The sequence below is a fragment of the Microtus oregoni genome, unplaced genomic scaffold, assembly GCF_018167655.1.
Source record: "Microtus oregoni isolate MIOR12 unplaced genomic scaffold, Mior012 000012F_ref0000307, whole genome shotgun sequence".
NCBI classification, from domain to species: domain Eukaryota; kingdom Metazoa; phylum Chordata; class Mammalia; order Rodentia; family Cricetidae; genus Microtus; species Microtus oregoni.
This window is the reverse complement of record NW_024543071.1, coordinates 50,576,041-50,594,613: the sequence shown is the minus strand read 5'-3', so window position 1 is coordinate 50,594,613 and position 18,573 is coordinate 50,576,041. Positions and strand designations below refer to the sequence as shown.

The 18,573-nt window shown below is 54.6% G+C and overlaps 4 protein-coding genes across 11 annotated transcripts; 1 reads left to right on the top strand and 3 right to left on the bottom strand.

Moving 5' to 3' along the window:
• Window positions 1-147: 147 nt before the first annotated feature.
• On the top strand, window positions 148-2,382 carry Ppp1r14b (protein phosphatase 1 regulatory inhibitor subunit 14B). The gene is given in 5 exon segments (XM_041660964.1): window positions 148-181; window positions 184-572; window positions 1,603-1,686; window positions 1,911-1,943; window positions 2,046-2,382. Coding segments are annotated over 5 exon segments (609 nt in total). The 3' UTR covers window positions 2,115-2,382.
• Window positions 2,383-2,825: 443 nt separating this feature from the next.
• On the bottom strand, window positions 2,826-5,760 carry Fkbp2 (FKBP prolyl isomerase 2). Of its 5 annotated transcripts, none has more exons than XM_041660965.1 (6): window positions 5,605-5,760; window positions 4,223-4,391; window positions 3,569-3,681; window positions 3,411-3,457; window positions 3,059-3,094; window positions 2,826-2,975 (listed from the first exon to the last, which is right to left on the bottom strand). In XM_041660965.1, the coding sequence occupies exons 1-6, from the start codon at window positions 5,700-5,702 to the stop codon at window positions 2,914-2,916; spliced, it is 525 nt and encodes a 174-aa protein (XP_041516899.1). In that variant the 5' UTR covers window positions 5,703-5,760; the 3' UTR covers window positions 2,826-2,913. The 5 variants fall into 5 exon arrangements, with proteins under 5 accessions (XP_041516899.1, XP_041516900.1, XP_041516902.1 ...); XM_041660966.1 differs by lacking the exon at window positions 5,605-5,760 and adding an exon at window positions 5,098-5,226; XM_041660968.1 differs by lacking the exon at window positions 5,605-5,760 and adding an exon at window positions 5,098-5,200 and having other exon boundaries at window positions 4,223-4,418.
• A 2,042-nt stretch (window positions 5,761-7,802) lies between these two features.
• On the bottom strand, window positions 7,803-13,184 carry Vegfb (vascular endothelial growth factor B). Of its 2 annotated transcripts, none has more exons than XM_041660962.1 (7): window positions 12,857-13,184; window positions 12,292-12,334; window positions 11,808-12,004; window positions 11,545-11,618; window positions 11,301-11,336; window positions 10,854-11,089; window positions 7,803-8,192 (listed from the first exon to the last, which is right to left on the bottom strand). In XM_041660962.1, exons 1-6 carry the CDS (start codon window positions 12,914-12,916, stop codon window positions 10,876-10,878), a joined length of 624 nt encoding a protein of 207 aa, XP_041516896.1. In that variant the 5' UTR covers window positions 12,917-13,184; the 3' UTR covers window positions 7,803-8,192; window positions 10,854-10,875. The 2 variants fall into 2 exon arrangements, with proteins under 2 accessions (XP_041516896.1, XP_041516897.1); XM_041660963.1 differs by having other exon boundaries at window positions 10,854-10,988; window positions 12,857-13,183.
• Window positions 13,185-13,405: 221 nt separating this feature from the next.
• On the bottom strand, window positions 13,406-18,410 carry Dnajc4 (DnaJ heat shock protein family (Hsp40) member C4). 3 transcript variants are annotated; one of them, XM_041660961.1, is made up of 7 exons: window positions 18,367-18,410; window positions 17,988-18,101; window positions 16,140-16,233; window positions 15,449-15,633; window positions 15,204-15,368; window positions 13,701-13,787; window positions 13,406-13,618 (listed from the first exon to the last, which is right to left on the bottom strand). In XM_041660961.1, exons 2-7 carry the CDS (start codon window positions 18,080-18,082, stop codon window positions 13,507-13,509), a joined length of 738 nt encoding a protein of 245 aa, XP_041516895.1. In that variant the 5' UTR covers window positions 18,083-18,101; window positions 18,367-18,410; the 3' UTR covers window positions 13,406-13,506. The 3 variants fall into 3 exon arrangements, with proteins under 3 accessions (XP_041516895.1, XP_041516894.1, XP_041516893.1); XM_041660960.1 differs by lacking the exon at window positions 18,367-18,410 and having other exon boundaries at window positions 15,204-15,365; window positions 17,988-18,333; XM_041660959.1 differs by lacking the exon at window positions 18,367-18,410 and having other exon boundaries at window positions 17,988-18,330.
• Window positions 18,411-18,573: the final 163 nt, after the last annotated feature.

Here is an 18,573-nt window from a genome sequence, read left to right as displayed (position 1 = left end):
TTTAAGGGGGTGTGGTCGGGGGGCGGGGGAAAGAGCAAGACAGAGAAAGCGGCGGCGGCGGCTCGGGCGGCGGCCGCGGGGGACAAAGGGCGGGCGGATCGGTGGGGAGGGGGCGGGGCGCTGCCAGGCCAAGCCCGGGGGCTCCGCATGCTGCAGCTGCCCCCGGGCGCCCCCGCCGCCGCCCTCGCCGCGGAGCCGCGCGGAGCGGAGCCCGCGAGCTAACCGGAGCCAGCGGCCCGGAGCCAGCCGGCGGGCGTCCGGGAGGCGGCGGCGCAGGGAGGGGCCCGAGCGCGCACGTGGCCCCGGCGGCCGCCATGGCGGACAGCGGCCCCGCGGGGGGCGCGGCGTTGGCTGCCCCGGCTCCCGGGCCGGGCAGTGGGAGCACGGGGCCTCGTGTCTACTTCCAGAGCCCCCCCGGGGCGGCCGGCGAAGGCCCAGGGGGCGCGGATGATGATGGCCCGGTGAGACGGCAAGGGAAGGTCACCGTCAAGTACGACCGCAAGGAGTTACGGAAGCGCCTCAACCTGGAGGAGTGGATCTTAGAACAGCTCACGCGTCTCTACGACTGCCAGGTGCGCTCCCTACCCCGTGCCGATACCCTAGAACCGGACCTAAGTCGGTCTGCTCGGAAACCCCATCGTCAGTCTGTCACCGGTCAGTGGGAGTTCTGCTGCCAAGCCTCCCGTCTTACTTTCGCCGCACCCCAGTGTGTGGCTTTTTTTGCCTGACCCGAGTCACTAGCTTTCTCCTCTGCCTCGAACTCGTGGTGCTACCCCAGGTTAAGCATGATGTTCTCCCCAAGTCTACAGGAATAGAACTGGAGGCAGGGGTCTAGCTTGGGCTGACAGTGAAAGGTCTGATCTAGTTCGTCTCTCTGGGCTAGCGTAGACACTAGTCGAAAGGCACAACTCTGTTTCAAGTGTATAAAGGATCTGAGTTCTAGTGGGCTAGCCTGCCTTGCTGTCTGTGGAGACCGGTTAGCCAGTTCTCCCGGCTCTGGCTCTCCACCCCATGACTCCCTGCTTGTTCAGATGGTGACTCAGGCCCCCAGGGGTAGGGTGGAGGAGTGGGCTTGCCCTGTGATGCCTACCCTAGCCCAGCCCTGGAATGCAGCTGGCTCCAAGTGGGATAGCTGTTCCCTTGAGGGGGTGTGTGTGTACCCCTTTCTCCTCAAAGCATGGGCTCTTTGTTTCCCCCTTTATCAAGCATGGGTCTTTCCCATTGACCCCTCACCCTTCACTTCCTCCTCCCTCCCAGGAAGCTGTGACAGGTGTTTGGGGGAGGGGAGGGGACTGTGATGAACTGGGACAGCTGGCCCCACCAGTGCTCTAGTAAGCTAGAGGTCCTGGATGCTGAGAAGACACATCTGCTAGGTTCAAAGCCCAAGGTCCCCAGCCCTGTCTGTCTGGTGCCCACTGGCAGGGACAGGAAGTTCCCCCTCATTGGGCAATTTGCCTTGGCACAGACCTGATCTGTTTTCCTTCCTAGAGCAGCTGTCTTGTGCTGGGCGAGGAGGGCTGGTACGGTTTCCAGTTAGGCAGGGAGTCCTCTCCAGGCCCCCTCCTGCTGAGGCATTGTCCTTCTCTCCCACCCCTTCCCCAGGAGGAGGAGATCCCAGAGCTGGAGATAGATGTGGATGAACTCTTGGACATGGAAAGCGATGATACCCGGGCTGCTAGAGTGAAGGTAAGCTGAAGTCATCCGGGGGAGGCTGCCTGGAGACACTGCCCCTTGGGGAAGCTCTGCCATGGTGCCATACCTTCTTTGGTTTGGGTCTTCTTCTGCCTCTGGAAAAACGAGGGTCATGGAACTTAACTTAGCTATGTCCCTAAGTGGCCTCAGTCCCTTGGGAGGGTATAGGTGAACTGTAAGTCCTGTCCCCAAGAACTCACTATGTTTTCCCTCACCAGGAGCTGTTAGTTGACTGTTACAAACCCACTGAGGTAAGTCGTTTTCCCTGACCTTAGAGTGGGTATGTATGTATGTCAGATTATCATCTTGGGTCTTAGCCTCACTAATGGTACACCTTCTTCCCTCTTATCTAGGCCTTCATCTCTGGCCTGCTGGACAAGATCCGGGGCATGCAGAAGCTGAGCACACCCCAAAAGAAGTAAGGGTCCTGACCCAGATGACCATGGCTCCCACAGGACAATCGCTGCCCCTAACCTCGTAGCAACAGCAATACCAGGGGACCCTGCCGGCCAGGCCTGGTGCCATGAGCAGGGATCCCTGTGCCCCTGCCTAGGGGCCACTTCCCTTGCCCTCGGTTTTCCATTTTTGGGGTTTTTTATTGTTATTAAACTGATGGGACTTTTTCTGTTTTTATATTGATTCTGCGGCGCAGGCCCTTTAAAAATAAAGCTGGGATCACATGGCCTTGGAGCAGCTAATAGGCTTGGCTGGTCTTTGGGGGGTGACACACTGCTCTACAATTGTCACCACTCAACTACTCCCCAGGTGACTACAGGTCTTCCTGGGAGCCACGTAGTCATGGTGATAACCCCATGCTGGCTCCCAGACTGGTATGCCAAGTGGCTGGGGAGCAGTGCTACCCAGCTCTCTTAAATTTTTTTTAATCTGCACTGGGTAAGGGTCTCCAGCCCTTGAGGCTCTACCTCAAGGCTCTGCAGTTATCAGGAAAGCTGAGGCTGAAGCTAATGTTATTTTCTCTTCCCCCAAGCTGGGGATCCGGTGGGGTGGGGGTGGGGGTTCACTCATATTAGGCCCATGCCCCATTCTGAGTCGTTGAGCTATTCCCCCTATGCTGAAGCTAAAGTCTTAACCTAAGTTACTCTTAGAATTCACAAAGAAACACAGACTCACTCTTGGGTTTTAAATATTTTGTTTGTTTGTTTTGTTGTGTTTTGAAGCAGTCTGGTCCCTGACAGGGGTCTCCTACCCCTCTGCGGCCTGCTACAGTTCTGAACGTCGCTCAATCTTGAGCAGCTCCACCTCAAACACCAGGGTTGCTCCACCTGAAGGGAGAATTCTGGTCAGACTGGGACCTGGGACCTGGGACCCAGGGAAGGTCATGGGGTGGGGGTGTCAGGGGTATTACCTGGGATCTTTGGGGGAGCTCCCCTCTCTCCATACCCTGTCAAAAACACATAAAAACACAAAGTAAGTTGTGGCCAGGCTTCCTTCTAGCCCCCATAAAGGATAAGCTTGCCATAGGCAGGCGGAAATAGGGGGTACAGTGGAGGAGGACAAGGTCGCAGAGGGTCACACTACAGCTGAGTCAAGCCTTGCCCGGTCTGGCTGCTGAACACGGGCCAGACTTGGAAGTGGCATATACTAGGACAACTAGATAGTGTGGGGACCCGTGGGCTGAAGTGGCCTTAACCACTTTAGGGACATCTAAGTGCCCTGCTCCCCCTCCCCGAGTCCTCCTAACCCCAAGGGCCTCTTACCCAGCTCAGATGGAATCACCAGCTTCCGCTTTTCCCCTTCACACATCCTGCAGGATGATACATGCTCAGCACGTGGGCACCCAGACCCTTGCTCCACAAAAGGACTTTTCCTCCCACAGCTTATTTCCTGCATCACTGCAACATGTCCCCAGACTCACCCCAGCAGCCCCTGGTCCCAGCCCTTGATGACCTGGCCAGTGCCAAGGGAGAAAACAAAGGGCTGGTTCTTTGGTAGACTGCTGTCAAACTCTGTCCCATCTTCCAGCTTCCCCTGTGGGATAGACGGCGGGAAAACTAATAAGGAGAGGTGACCAACCACTCCAGAACCCCTTTCACCCAGTCACTCTCTCTACCCCGTCGATGGAGTCACCACAGCACTAGTAGTTACATTTCTTAAAAGAGACGGTGCCTTAGTAGCCCAGGTGCAGTAATTTTCATGCTAACATCTAGATGATGAGTAGGAGGAAAGGCAAGGGCAGACTCCTGGAAAAGAGCTACAGGCCAAAGGGCTCAAGGTCATCTACCTAATTGAAAAAAGAATGAGATTCCCAGGGCTGGAGAGATGGCTCAGAGGTTAAGAGCATTGCCTGCTCTTCCAAAGGTCCTGAGTTCAATTCCCAGCAACCACATGGTGGCTCACAACCATCTGTAATGGGGTCTGGTGCCCTCTTCTGGCCATACACATAGACAGAATATTGTATACATAAATAAATAAATAAATAAATAAATAAATAAATAGAAAGAATGAGAACCCAGTCTCTTCTGGGTTCCAGGAACTGTCATTGCCCCAGAAGCTCCACCCTGATACCTACCGTGTAGTGCATGTGTAAGACATCTCCCTTTCTAGACTTGATGGGACAGTGGTCCACGCGTTTCTTCACTCCAATCTGTAGCTTGCGTTTGCCTTCTGCCCCCGTGGCTGTGGCCAGGGAACTCAGGCAAATGGACAGTATTGTCAGGACCCAGCTCAGCCTCATGTCTCTGTAGACACAGTCCCCAACCCCAGACCAAGAGGGGAGAATCATGGAACTCCAGTCAGTATCAGGAGGATGCCACTCCCATTGTATTTTACCTGTTCCTGGTGAATCCCACTGTCACCACCCTTTCCCCGGGGCTCTGCGGCCACACTTACCAGTCCCGTGAGAAGGGGGCTTGGCCGAGGACCCCAGCAGCGAGGGGAGGGGGTCAGGGGAGGCCACAGCAGCCAGGGCCCCGCCCCTTTACTCAATACCAGACCTTCCCTTCCTCCCGGTCCCCATCTCCTTTCTTCAATTCTCGCTCGCCCCTTTACGCAAAGTCCAAACCCTATCTGGTTGCCCCGGATTAGTCCCGACCGGAGGACCCCACTCCCGCCACACCCAGCTGCCTCCTGTCCAGCACACCCACACCTCTGCCGCTGCTGCAGGTGGCCGGCCCCGAGGCACCCATACATCTCCGCTAGGCGGCTCTTGGGAGCCCCGGTCCTCCGGAGGTACACCCCATCCCGGGGCCGTGCCTCCTCCACCAGAGGTGCCCCCCCAGCTCTGAGCTCTCGGGGGCCTCCGGGGCACCCAGACTGGCCCCGAGTCAGCGGGGCGCCGAGCCCGCTCCACCCACACAATCTCTCCAGGGGGAGTTCTAGGTCTAGCGCGACCCCAGGCGCGGCCACCACGGAGACCACCCCCACGTGCGCGCCCCGGGCCATTACTTGGGCTCAGCTCTTCGCAAGGCTCCTTGGCCCCGGCCTTCAGGGCACGTGGCTCTGCCCCCTGACCTACAGCTCCGCCCTCGGCAATTCTAGGCCCCTTCTCCAGCACAGGAGCTACGCCACTCACCGGCTGAAGCCCCGCCCCCAACGCCTGGGACCCCACGCCCTCCGTCTCCGAGCCCAAGGCTCCACCTTCCACCTGCTCCGGCTCCTCCTCTAAACGCCAAACCCCGCCCCGCAGTCGTCCTAGCCCCTCTACGGGCGGCTGGGCTCCGCCCTCCACTCGCACCGCCGCTGTTCCGCGTCCCGCCCCGAGTCCCAGGGCTCCGCCCCGTACTGCGTGAGAGCCCGCCCCCTGCGGCATTGCCAGACACTGGACCCCAGCCCCAATTCCCTCGTCCGCTACCCCTTTCTGGCACGCAGATTAAGGCCTGATTCGGCCCGGCCTGCCCCAGCCTGCCCTCCTGCACCCGAATCCCCCAGCCCGGGCTGTGGCCCCCCGCTCACCTCCTCACCGCGCCCCCGAAGCCAATCGCACGCGTGCGGTCACCTCTGCGCAGGCGCGTCCTCGTCGCTACAGGGCGGGACACGCTGCCCGCCCTCATTGGACCGTCCGGAACCCGCTGCCTCACTCTTAGGATGGGGCTTCCCCTCTAGCTCCGCCTCCTGAATTACCACGGGAATAACATCACTTCCGCCGCCCAGGGCACCTGTCGGGTTTGTAAAAATGGTTTTTGAAAGACAGAAGGCACTTCCGGCCTATGTGATTTGGTTAAGCAAGAATGAGTACCTATTCCCAGAGGGGTTCTAGCCAACACTGCGCTGACTTCCATCGTCATGACCCGCACGTCTTTGGCTAGTTTTTTGTGAGAAGAACCCACGGTTCAAAGCGATACCCCTGGTTTAAATTCTTAGATCTTCCACTTCTAGGCTTCCTGGCTGCGTGACCTTGAGCAAATCGTTCTCCTGGTAGTAGTCCCCGTGACGTCCATCCCACCTGGCCCAGTCGCGTGCGAACCCCTTCCATCTTGTGGTCTGCAGCATCCAGGCTCACCTTTCATTGCTGCACACTGAACAGGCACAGCCTTTGGTGGCCTGACTGGGTCTGGTCTACCAGTACCCGGTAGACATTTGTCAATAGAAGGACCCTAAAATTCAGAGGAAGCCAAACCTGAGTTAGCGAGTTTGGTGAGTTCATGCCTGTCCCAGGCCTGTTTGCCTTGCTAAGACCATGTAATCAAGACACCAAAGATAAAAGCAAGTGGGTGACTTAAGGCCAAGCTTAGTGGGCTCAGAGGCTTTAGCTCTCAGGTTCTAACATCGTGGAGCCAGAACATGATCACCAATATCACCACCGAGAAGGCTAAACATAATAAAAATGGTGTGATGGCCAGGCGATGGTGGCGCACGCCTTTAATCCCAGCACTCGGGAGGCAGAGGCAGGCGGATCTCTGTGAGTTCGAGACCAGCCTGGTCTACAGAGCTAGTTCCAGGACAGGCTCCAAAGCCACAGAGAAACCCTGTCTCGAAAAACAAAAAAAAAAAAAATGGTGTGATGTCCCACGCCATTGGAGGTGAAAGCAGGAGGATCAGAAGTTCAAGGACATCCCCATATATGTAAAGATCTCTGAGTCAGGGCTGAAGAGATGGCTCAGAGGTTAAGGCCACCGACTGCTCTTCTGGAGGTCCTGAGTTCAATTCCCAGCAACCACATGGTGGCTCACAACCATCTGTAATGAGATCTGGTTCCCTCTTCTGGTCTGCAGGCATACATGGAGGCTGAATACTGTGTCAGCCTGGGCTACATGAGACAACATGAGACATTATCTCAACAAAAAAAAGTTTAAACATAGTATCAGGGCCGGAGATGTAGCTAAGTTGGTAGTGCTTGCCTAGCCTGCAGGAACAGGTAGGTTTGATTCCCAGCTGTAACCCTGTAGTTCCAGTACATAAGAAGTGAATGTAGGAAGATTAAAAATTTATGTCATCCTTGGCTACGTAAAGAGTTTGGGGCCAGCCTGGGCTATGTGAGACTCTCGTAAATGGATAAAGTACGTATGTGGCCATCATCAGGAATTCTTCAGTTTATCCTCCAAGATCATGACCATACACTCCACCAGTCCCTTCATTTGGGTGACTGCCTGCCTTCAGTCAAGTCTGCCCCAAACATCTTGTCGTAGGGCAAAGCCTTGGTGCCTAGGCTGGGTTCCCACTCTGTCCTGGATAAGGGTGGACACTTAGCTTGAGTGGGCTAGTTAGAAATCTCTGATGACTCCTGGGGTACTAGTGATTGCACAGCTGAAGGAGACTGTATAGGGGGACGGGTGGGGGTGTACTCTTAAAGGAGGCCTTCCAGCCAAAAAGGCAGAACTGAGAAATGAAAAGGGCAGCCACAGGGAACAGTATCGTAAAGTGCCCAGCGGGGAAAATGGGTGTAACCTCCTACTGTGTGAAGAAAGTCATACTTATCTGAAGCCCAAAGGGTTTTAATAGCAGCAGTCATGCGTTCTTCCCATGTGAACATGGGTCCCACATTCCTTTCCCTGGCTAGGTTTGTGGTGGTTGTGGCTTTGCCTGGGAACCATTGTTGGGTCCTGGGTCCCCCTGGCCCAGAGAGGCAAGCTCAGATGCAGTGGTGCACACTTTCCTGCCCAAGCTGGCCAGCCTGCAGAGTAGCAAACAATGACAGAAGCAAGCAGTGATAGTGTCTTCCATCTTTTTTATCAGGATTGAGGGGGCGGTGTCAGAGTTATTGTAACAGAGCCCAAATCCCACGTTTGCAGAGGCTTAGGGTCTTCATAGTGAGGGGAAGCAGAGCAACCAGAAGATGCTCATTAGCCGAGGGTGGTTAGCTGAGCTAGTACCCTGTTCCCCCTAAGGGGAGATATAGATCCCTTGCCAACTGTCAGATGGCAGTGCTAGGAGACAAAGGATGGCAGGAGAGCTCTCTAAAGGGTCCATGTCCTGGGGCTGCTTCCTCCCAGTCTGAGTTGGTTCTTCTATGCTCCTGTCTTCTCCCACTAGGATGAGGCCTGTGAAGCAAATAGCCCTGTGGAGTCTGAAAAGCCACTTGTCATTTTCGAGGCTTCCGGCACCTAGGGAATGGAGGAAGGGATATTAGTGCAGCCTGGAGCTTAACTCCAAGCTCTTCTTTCATATTTATTCATTTTTATTTTTTTTTAATTTTGTTAAATGGGCTGGAGAGAGGGCTCAGTGGTTAAGAGCACTGACTGTTCTTCCAGAGGACTCAGTTCAGTGGCCAGCACCCACACAGTAGCTCACAACTGTGTGGAACCAGTTCTAGGGGACCTGACACCCTCACACAGACATACATGTAGACAAAGCACCAATGAACATAAAAATAGGTAGCTTTTGCCAAGCAGTGGTGGCACATGCCTTTAATCCTAGCACTTGGTGGGTAGAGACAGACACTCTGAGTTCAAGGCCAGCCTGGTCTACCAAGTAAGTTCCAGGACACGCTCCAAAGCTACAGAGAAACCCTGCCTCGAAATAAACGAAAGAAAGAGAGAGAGGGAAAGAGAGAGAAAGAAGGAAGGAAGGAAGGAAGGAAAAGTAGGTGACTTTTTAAAGGAGGGGCTAGTGTGTATGTGTGTGTGTAATATCCTTAAGATTTAATCATCCTCCACCTTTATCCTTTTTGCCTGGTGTAGTGGTGCATTCTTTGATCCCACCACTTGGGAGACAGAGGCAGGCAGATATATGAGTTCAAGGCCAGCCTGGTCTACGGGAGTTCCAATACAGCCAAAGCTATGTAGAGACCCTGTCTCAAAAAACCAAGTCAAACCAAAACAAACAAGAACATATTTTGCTATTTTTACTTAGTTGTGTATATGTCTGCCTATATAAGCACATGTATACAGGTACCTGAGGAGGCCAGGAGAGGGAGCTGGAGCTGGAGGCAGCTGGAGTTGCAGCCCTCAAGAGGGTTTTGGATCTGTACTCAGTCTTCTGCAGGAGTAGCAGTCACTCTGAGCCATCTCTCTCTACCCCTTCCACTTTTTATCTTTGGAGACAAAGTCACTAGGTGTGAAGCTAACTGATTCTTCTATGATGGTTGACAAACTCCAGGGTTCCTTTTGTCTCTGCCTACCCTTCCCACACTAAGGTTACAGTGTATCACTCCTACCTTTCTTCATGGGTGTTAGGGATCCAAATTCAGGTCTTCATGCTTGGAAGGTATTTTCCCAGCTGAGCCATCTCTTTAGCCCCTATTTATTTATCTATTTAGTTATATCATTTTTGTTTGTTTCTTCAAGACAGGGTTTCTCTGAGTAGCCCTGGGTAGACCAGGCTGTCCTTGAACTTAGAGATGTTCCTACTTCTGCCTCCTAAGTGCTGGGATTAAAGATGTGCACCACCGACAGGCTGGATCTTTTATATATACGAGTGTTTTTGCTTGCATGCATGTGCACTGCATGTACGCCTGGTGTCTGCAGAAGAGGGCATTGGATGTCCTGGAACTGGACTCGTAGATGGTTGTGAGTCACCATGTAGGTGCTGAAAACCAAACCTGGATACTCTGCAATAGCAGAAAGTGCTCGTAACCACAGAGCCATCTCTACAGCCCTTACTCATGTGGGCCAAGCTAGCTTCAAACTCAGCAAGGAATGACCTTGAACTTTTGAATGCTACCCTACCTGGTTTCACTTGTTGCTCAAGATCAAATCTAAGGTTTCTTGCATGCTGGACAAGCACTCTACCAGCTCAGTTACATCCCCAGCTCTTTGTTATTACAGCTTGTGTGTTGAGGCCACTTTGATTTACAGCCCAGACTGTCCTCAAAATCACTCCTGCCTCTACTTCCCCAGTTCTGGAATTACAGGTGTGTGCCACCATACCCAGCCAAAGCTCCTTTTTGCCTTCTTGTGGATTTTTGTTTTTTAATTAGGATTTCAAGCAGCCCAAGCTGACTTTAAACTCTCTGTAGCTGAGGTTGACTTTGAACTCCTAATCCTCCTGCCTCCACCTGAGTGCCAAGATTCCTGGTATACACTACCATGCCAGGTCCCAGTCCTCTTGACGCATTTCTTTTTATTTTTTTGAACCCCATTTTTTCCCGATAGTCTCTGGGGACCTCCAGAGTCTGGCCCATTTATCACCCCATGGCCTCACTATGGAACACAGAAGGGCTGCTTAAGAATTGTAAGCAGAGCCGGGCGGTGGTGGCGCACGCCTTTAATCCCAGCACTCGGGAGGCAGAGGCAGGCGGATCTCTGTGAGTTCGAGACCAGCCTGGTCTACAAGAGCTAGTGCCAGGACAGGCTCCAAAGCTACAGAGAAACCCTGTCTCGAAAAACTAAAAAAAAAAAAAAAAAAGAATTGTAAGCAGAGGCACACGGGGCTCCCATACTCCTTGCTCTCTCTCAGCTTACAGAGCAGAGCAAATGTCTATCACATGGGCTTCTGTGAAACATAAAGCTCTGCAAATTGGAGAAAGTCTTTAGTTCTGCTCCAAGAGATGGCTGAATTGTGCAGAGATGAGATCGGATGCCCCATCACAGTGCTCAGCATCCTCTGCTGGTGAAGGCATCATTTCTCCCGCTCTCTGACTTGAGCATCTGAACCGGAGCTGTGTTTTACTGATCTGGTTGCCAGCAGATGCGCAGTAAATGTTTAACACATGCAGCTGGCGCCTCCTTCCCTGGTCTCTCTCCTACTGGCAGGCTCACCTGGACCTGCTCCAGGACACAGCCTTGATGCCTTCCCACACAAATGCCACCCCATAGACTCCTCACCTGCAGGTGTCTGGGTTGAGCTCTAAGCCCCGCCCTTGGCAACGGAGGAGGCTGCGGCGTCGGCAGCGGCAGCGGCAGGTCCGGGGGTCAGGGCGCTGACGGCGCTGGGTACAACGTGGGCAGAGGGTCCTGGGGCTGGAGTGGGATGGATGATGTCAGCTGGGGAGGGTGCTCCCGGGGCAGAGTCCCAGCCCGGAACAGAGCGGGGCTGGGGACGGTGGTGGGGTATGGCAGCCCTAGGAGGAGAAGCGACATGTCTGGGGTGGAAAGAGTCTTCCCAGGAGCTAGGGCTGGGACAGAATGCAGTGATTTGGGGAGCATAAAACGGAAGGGTTGTCAGGTGAGACGAGAAAGCAAAGAGGGGCTGCAGCCTCCTGGCTCACTTGTGCACCTTCTAGCCTACCCGTGGGCTCTCTCCTGGACCAGCAGCAAGCCTCAGGAACTCACCTATCTGGCTTCACAGCACTCTCCTTTTTTTTTGGTCTGAAAAACGAGAGAGGGGGAGAGATAGAGGAGGGGAGGAGATAAGAGAGGGTAAGGAAACCCAAGCCTCCTGCTCTCTTGCCCCAGGATCCATGCCTACTTCTGGTCTACTCTCAGTCACCTAGTCCCTACTACAGTGCAATCCCATGCCTGATACCCCCACCCCAGGCTACACTTTGTGAACTTGGAAGTTAGACCTGGCTGGCACCTGCATTCACATTGGCTGTGTTCTTCCAGGGACATCTCCCCCAGCTGACTGCTCGGGTACTGGATCATGAGGATCTGTACTCAGGAGAATGAGGAAGAGACAGTGAGTGGTGGGGGGCAGTAGAAAGGCAGAGAAAGGGGATACTCATGGGCTAGAGGAAGAATGGCCAGAACTTCCCGCCTCCTGTGTGCCTGTCTCTGGGCAGACCCAGCCCCCAGAGCACCACTGTCCCATCAACATGCGTGACCCATAGACCCCAATACCTGCATTCGGACTTGGTGTTGCCCAATGGGCACACATTCCAGGCCGTCGTCAGGGCAGCAGCCACCACAGCGCTGCACAGTCACGCAGCTGGGCACTAGTTGTTTGACCACATTGCCCATGAGCTCCATACTCAGAGGCACCACCACCTCCCTGGGCTGGCATGTGGCACGCGCATAAACATCTATCCACGACACCACTGTGGGCAGACCCAGAGGGATTAAGTTCTTACTGCTTTTCCTGAAGCTGCTTCCAGCATGTAGCCTCCCCAGTACCTTGTCGCCCCCCCAACCCTTCCTTTAAACCTGTCTTCCTTTGCCTTCTTTCTCAAGAAATCATTAAGCTCTCTGCCTCAGTTTCCTCTTTTGGGAGAAACGGCATCTCCCAAAGGGTAGGGAATCACACAAGATGAGGGACATAAACTCTGGGCATGTGCCAACCCCTCTTAGTACTGGCTGGAATCAAGTTATTGTTAACTATTATTACCTTTCTTCTGGTGGCTGGAGCCATCAAACTGGGACACAGGAGCCTGTGGAAAAGAAGATACCTGGGCCCAAGGTGCACTCTATAAGGCCTGGCTCTGTGACTGTGTGAGTGCTTTGGCCTTGAGTCAGGCTTCTTGCTCCTCCTTTCTGACATCTTTCCAGGTTGTTCTGTTCCTAGGACCTCAGCTCTAATTTTCCTTGTCCACATAGCCATCTGGGACTTCTCCCTGGCCCAAGACCCACCAAACGTACTATGGGAGTGGCACTCAACCTCAAGCCTGGGCTTGGTTTTAGGTCAGGAGCAGGGACAGTGGGAGAGGCAAAGAGGTTCCGAGGGCACTGAAGCAGCTCCGCCCCCCTCCCCAGGAGTCCAGGGGCTAAGGTGGGGCGGGGGAGTGGCAAGGGGGCTAGAGCTAGGGCTAGCAGGCCTGCGTAGAGGGGCACCCAGGGTTATCCGTAGTTGGACCAGTGGATCCCCTCCGCAGAGGTACCGGGCGCCTCCCTACTTCCGCCAACCTTGAGAGGGCACCGCGGGCGGGCGAGCTGGATGTCGTGGACACACATACCTGGGTGAGGGCCAGCTGCAGCAGTGCAGCGAGCAGCAGGCTGCGGAGCAGGGGGCTCATGGTGCCCGCGGGGGCCGCGCGCCTGGGAGCCCCACATAGCCCTAGCCCGGCGGCGCGGGGGGCGGCGGCAGCCAGAGCCCCATGGCGCGGGCCCGGGGACCCGGGGCCCGGCGCGGGGGGCGGCTCCTCCGCGGCCCCCTCCCGAGCCCTGGGCGCAGGCAGCGCAGCGCAGCGCCGCGGCGGCGGCTGGAGGAGCGGAACGGGCAGGCGGCCGGTGGCGGTGGCGGTGGCGGGGACGGCGGGCGGCGGGGACGACGGGGGTGGCAGGGGGCCTGGCCGGGGCTGGCGGGCTGGAGGCTCATGTGACCTAAACACGCGCTCCCCACCAGGCTGCGGGAGGAGGCGGGGCGGGGGCGGAGCTGGTCCCCTCCAACGCCCCCTCCGGACGCTGCAGGGGAAAGGGGACGCACCGCCCTGGAGGCCAGACTCCGGGGTCGCTGCAACAAGAGGTGAAGGGTGAGATGTGTGACCTGAAGAACCGAGCCGGACAAGAGTCTGAAAATGAGTTTATTGCACGTGCTGTAGGAAATCTGTAGTCCTGGATAGGCAGCAAGGAGAGGACCAATGCAGGTCCCATCTAAGTGAGCCCCTCAAGGGCTACTGTCCTGGGGCACGATCCCAGGGCCTTCTGTGGGCAGGGAGGATCCTTTCCGACGCTGCTGCCTCCGCTGGCGCTCCTGCTGAATCCTGGCTCTGTTGGCCCTGGAGAAAAGATAGATCTGGACAGGGATCCTGAAGGGTACTTCTGGGGCAGGGAGCCAGGCAAGATGGTGCAGTGACAGACCTGGCCCTCGCCCTCGTGTCGTTGTAAATGGCTGTGATGATCCGATCCTTCTCATCCATGAAGCTCCGGTGCACCTGCTCCAGCTTCCTGTGAGGGGATTGCAATTAACTCTGGTTCTCCAGACACTGCTGTCCCTGAAGCCCTGGTCCTCAACCAGGCTCTAGTATCTACCACACAACTTTACATCTCTCCTAACAAGCAGTTTTGTGATAAACTGAAAAAAGAGGTTGGGCGGTGGTGGTGCACACCTTTAATCCCAGCTGTGGGGAGGCAGAGGCAGGCAGATCTCTGAGTTCGAGGACAGCCTGGTCTACAGAGTGAGTTTCAGGACAATCTGGGCTGTTACACAGAGAAACCTGTCTCAAAAAACCAAAAAAAGAAAGAAAAGGGCACAAGCTGGGTGGTGGTGGCCCATATTTTTTAATTCCAGCTCTCGGGAGGCAGAGGCAGGCAGATCTCTGAGTTTCAGGCCAGCCTGGTCTACAGAACGAGAATAAGTTTTAGTACAGCCTGGGCTACATAGAGAAACCCTGTTTCGGAGCCGGGGGAAGTAGGGGAGGATGCCAAGTGGTCCAGGTCAGTGCAGGGCTGGGTGGTACCCTAAGTCCTTGACTGTCTGGTGAAGATTGGTGAAACAGGTCTGAAATCGGAATGGCCCTCCCAGGAGATTAAGAAGGGGGTGTATTTCTCTCATCGCCATTGCTGAACTAGACAGTACTGGCAGTGGGCACCATCCTTTGGGCATCTGTGCTGCAGAAAACTGGAATTACAGCATGCATGAGAGAGCGGCGTGAGGTCCTGGCTGCCAGCAAGGACTGTCTCTGTCACACTGCACTTGTCCTCCCTCCCTTCCTCTTTCTTGCTATAGTGACACAGTTTAATGAAGCCTAGGCTGTCTTCAAACACAGTGATGTAGCCAAGGATGACCCTGGACCTCACAAAAAGATTTGTGTGTGTGTGTTCATATCATGTGTGTGCAGGTTTGCTTGAAGGCCAGAAGAGGGCATCAGATCTCCTGGCAGTTGTGGGTTATCATATGTGGGTGCTGGGATTGAACTCTGTGAACTCTGTTCCTCTGTAAGAGCAGCAAGCAATCTTAATCACTGAACCATTTCTCCAGCCCCAGCTTCTTATCCTCCTGCCTCCATCTCCTGAGTGCTGGGATTACAGGCATACACCATCATGCCCGTTTTACCATGTGGCCGGAGGAAGAGAACCCCAGGGGTTTGTCTATGCCCTCCTTGTGCATGGTTTTGGATGGCTCTAGGCTCTCTAACAACCAGCACCAAAGATTAACATTCAAGCTATGAGAAAGAGAAAACAGCTTTAGCCATTTCATGCAGCGCTGCCTTTACCCAGCAAGGCAAGGCTCCAAAGACTGATTTCACAAAGTTCTTAGCTTTAAAAAGACAAAGAATGCGGGTCATAGGCTGCTGTGGCTGGCCGGCCACAGCACTCTTCACCCACCCTCTGCCCAGGACCCGAGGAAGGATGGAGAGGCACCTGAAAGCGATATAGTGCAGGCCCATGCCTGCCACCATGAGCAGGAGGCAGTACCCCAGGACCCGCTGGTTGTGTTTGTTCTGCTGCCGCCTTGACTCAGGCCCCTGTGGCCTTACATTGTGAAACTGGGCCCAGTATTGTGCGTTTGGGGGTTCCCAGGAGCTGCTGAGAGAGCAAAAGGGCAATGGAAAGATGAAGCTCCCTGGAAGGCTTCAGAGTGGGACAGCAGAGTCAGGAGACAGTACCTGTGTGTCTCCTGGGTATACTTAGGCTGGGCTCTGGTCCCTGAAGATTTGGGGGGACTGGTTGAATGCAGCTGTTGGTCATAGTTGCGACGACTGTCCTCACGGCTGAGCACTCGGTAGGCCTCATTCAGCTCCACAAAGCGGCTATGCAGGGCTGGGTTCCCAGGGTCTCGGTCAGGGTGCAGCTAGGGTGAGACTTATCTCATTTTCCACGTCCTTCCCAGGACCTATCCTGATGATGTCCACTCCGAAAGACTGGCATCACTCCCACAGTCCTTGCCTGTGGGCCACTGCCTCTCACTCACCAGCTTGCTGACCCCCCCAAGGGCCAGAGAGTCAGAAAGTACAGACTCCTACCCCTCTCACCCAAGAAGACCAACCAGACATTCCAACTCACATCTGTAACTCCAGTTCTAGGAAAGTGGAGATGGGAGGACCATTGAAAGTTTGAGATCAGTTTGGGCTACAGTGTTAGATCCTATCTCAAAAACAAACAAAGAAAATCACACCGGATGGACCCCTGGCCTTGCCGCATCCTTTCCTCAGAGAGGATATTGAGTGCCCCCTCTCCACACAGGTGGTAGGAATGTGCTGCCAGCTAGAGGGACAGACCGAACCCAGGAAGGTAGAGTGCTCCTGTGCCTGGCTCAGATCTCATCGTCCTCCCTCCGCACCTCGGGGACACCAATACCTCTTTTGACTTGGTGAAGAAAGCACGTTTAACCTCTTCAGCGCTGGCACCAGGATGCACCCCCAACAGTTCATAGTAATTAGTAGAAGTAGACCTGTGAAGAGAAGCCCAAACCTGCAGAGGCTTAGGAGACCACTGCCCTGTCCTGCTACCCTCCCTGGGCCACACCCTTCAGTTCAACCACCAGGAACTGAAGTTAGTCCCAAGACACTTCTAGCTCCAGATTACCCTTCCCTTTGGGCGTTTCAGGAATGGTCAGGACTCCTCAAAGTGTAGTCCTTGGTCTCCTACGGACCCAAAGGGGTTCTGCTGCCTTTTTGTTTGTTTGTTTTGTTTTAAACAGGGTCTCATTAGCTTTGTCTGACCTGGAACTCCCTAGGTAGACCAGACTGGCCTTAAACCGAGTTTGCCTTTGTCTCCCAAGTTCTGGGACTGAAGATGCGCACTGCCATCCTGCCGCCATTCTGGCTAAAACGCGTCTTTAAAGATTTATTGTTTTAGCTGGGCAGTGGTTGCACACACCTGCACTCAGGAGGCAGAAGCAGTAGGGTCTCTGTGAGTTCAAGGCCAGTCTGGTCTACAAGAGCTAGTTTCCAGGACAGGCTCCAAAGTACAGAGAAACCCTGTCTTGAAAAGATTTGTTATTTTATTTTATGTACATGAGTGTTTATAGGTATGTGCACCACGTGAATGCCTGGTGCCTCCAACAGGTCAGAAGAGTGTGGTTGTGAATCGTCATGTTGATGCTGGGAATCAAAACCAGGTCCTTGGACAAGAGAGATGGCTCAGAGGTTAAGAGCACTGGCTACTCATGCAGAGGTCCTGAGTTCAATTCCCAGCAATCACATGGTGGTTTGCAACCATCTATAATGAGATCTGCTGCCCTCTTCTGGCATGCAGGTGTACATGCAGAACACTGTACATAATAAATCTAAAACAAAACAAAACTGGGTCTTCTGTTGAGAGTGGCAATTGTTTTTTGTTGTTGTTAGTTTGGTTTCTTTTTGAGACAGGGTTTCTCTCTAGCTTTAGATCCTGTCCTGGAGCTCACTCTGTAGACCAGGCTGGCCTCACACTCACAGAGATCTGCCTGTCTCTGTCTCCCCAGTGCTGGGATTAAAGGCGGGCAGCACCACCGCCCAACTTGGCAAGTGCTTTAATCTCTGAGTCATCTCTCCAGCCCCTAAAAACTTACTTAAACCAGTGGGTTTTGTGATATGAGGTGGTGACCACTTGTAATTCCAGAATTTGGGAGGTGGAGGCAAAGTCAGAAATTCAAGGTCATTCCTTGGCTACTAGTAAATTTGTGGCTAGCCTAGTCTACGTCAGACCTTCTATCAGTGAAGTAAAGATTTCCTGGCCTCTTATGCATGAGGTTCTGTGTTCCAGTGCCAGTATGGGGTGGCGGTTTGATTTCCAAGTCAGGCATGGTGGCTGTGCCTGAACTCTGAGACTGAATTTGGAGCCTTGCCTGGGAAACTTAGGAAAACTCCATCTCAAAGGAAAAGGCAGGCTTGCACCCCCACTTCATTCCTCCTGACCAGCCCAGAAATCCAAATCTTTGTACCCCACCTCCTCTTTCCCGGTGTATGCACAGTGAAGCCTGACAACGTATCAGCACTATGAAAAGAGTACTGGGTTTGACCTGAGCTCAAATTCCCCATCTGCCACTTATCTCAATACTGGGGCTCTACTCTTAACTCTTGACGCCGCGTCCAGCACTGAAGGTGAGGGTCATCTGTGACAAACCTCTAAAGGCACTTGACATATAATGCAGAGACAGCTATCTCAGTGGCTCTCCACAGAAAGCCACTGGGCAACATGGTCAAGATCTGGAGCTCAACTCACCGCTGCCCTGTGTTGGCTGTGAGAAGCCGGGTGGGAGGGCTGCGAGGCCACAGCCGGCATAGGCGCAGGGGCAGCAGGAGCAACAGAGACGGCATGATGACGGCGGGCGGGCAGCTGGTAAAGGGAGGCCCCCGAGAGGGGTGCATTGGTCCCAGTCGGGCGGGTCGGGGCAGAGGGAGGGAGCCTGTCTCAGTTTCCCACAAAGGCAGACTGAAGCAGGCTCGGGACAGGCACCAGACGTGGGTGCCCCGGCGCTTCCAGCACTGGCCTCCAGATCTGGACCACCGGCTCGGGACTAAGGACACCCTCCCCACCTACAGCGTTAGGGGGGCGTGGAAGGAGGAGCCACAGGCAAGCCCCGCCCCTGTCCCCCACTCACAGGCTCCGCAGTCGCCGCCATTTCCTGCGCCCGTACAGGCCCCGCCCCCGATCCCTCATTGGCGCAAGGTTCAGGCCACGCTTATTGGCCAGGAAGGTGAAGATGTGTGGCAAAGGACCTGCCCCCGTGCGCTCATTGGTCAGAGTCCGCGAAGCGGAAGTCTTGGGGTTCCCGAAAGGTACCGTTGTCTACCCGTTGTCTACCCGT

Coding starts and splice junctions, on each gene's coding strand:
- Fkbp2 (XM_041660965.1), bottom strand. CDS start 5,702: ATGAGGGCGGGCAGCGTGTCCCGCCCTGTAGCGACGAGGACGCGCCTG. Junction 3,682..4,222: donor TCTTACACATGCACTACACG/GTAGGTATCAGG, acceptor TCTATCCCACAG/GGGAAGCTGGAAGATGGGAC. Junction 3,458..3,568: donor TGGGACCAGGGGCTGCTGGG/GTGAGTCTGGGG, acceptor ATCATCCTGCAG/GATGTGTGAAGGGGAAAAGC.
- Vegfb (XM_041660962.1), bottom strand. CDS start 12,916: ATGAGCCCCCTGCTCCGCAGCCTGCTGCTCGCTGCACTGCTGCAGCTG. Junction 12,005..12,291: donor CTCCAGCCACCAGAAGAAAG/GTAATAATAGTT, acceptor GTCTGCCCACAG/TGGTGTCGTGGATAGATGTT. Junction 11,090..11,300: donor AGTGCTGTGAAGCCAGATAG/GTGAGTTCCTGA, acceptor TTCTCCTCCTAG/GGCTGCCATACCCCACCACC.
- Dnajc4 (XM_041660959.1), bottom strand. CDS start 18,133: ATGCACCCCTCTCGGGGGCCTCCCTTTACCAGCTGCCCGCCCGCCGTC. Junction 15,634..16,139: donor TCTTCACCAAGTCAAAAGAG/GTATTGGTGTCC, acceptor GTCTCACCCTAG/CTGCACCCTGACCGAGACCC. Junction 13,788..15,203: donor CTGCACTATATCGCTTTCAG/GTGCCTCTCCAT, acceptor ATCCCCTCACAG/GAAGCTGGAGCAGGTGCACC.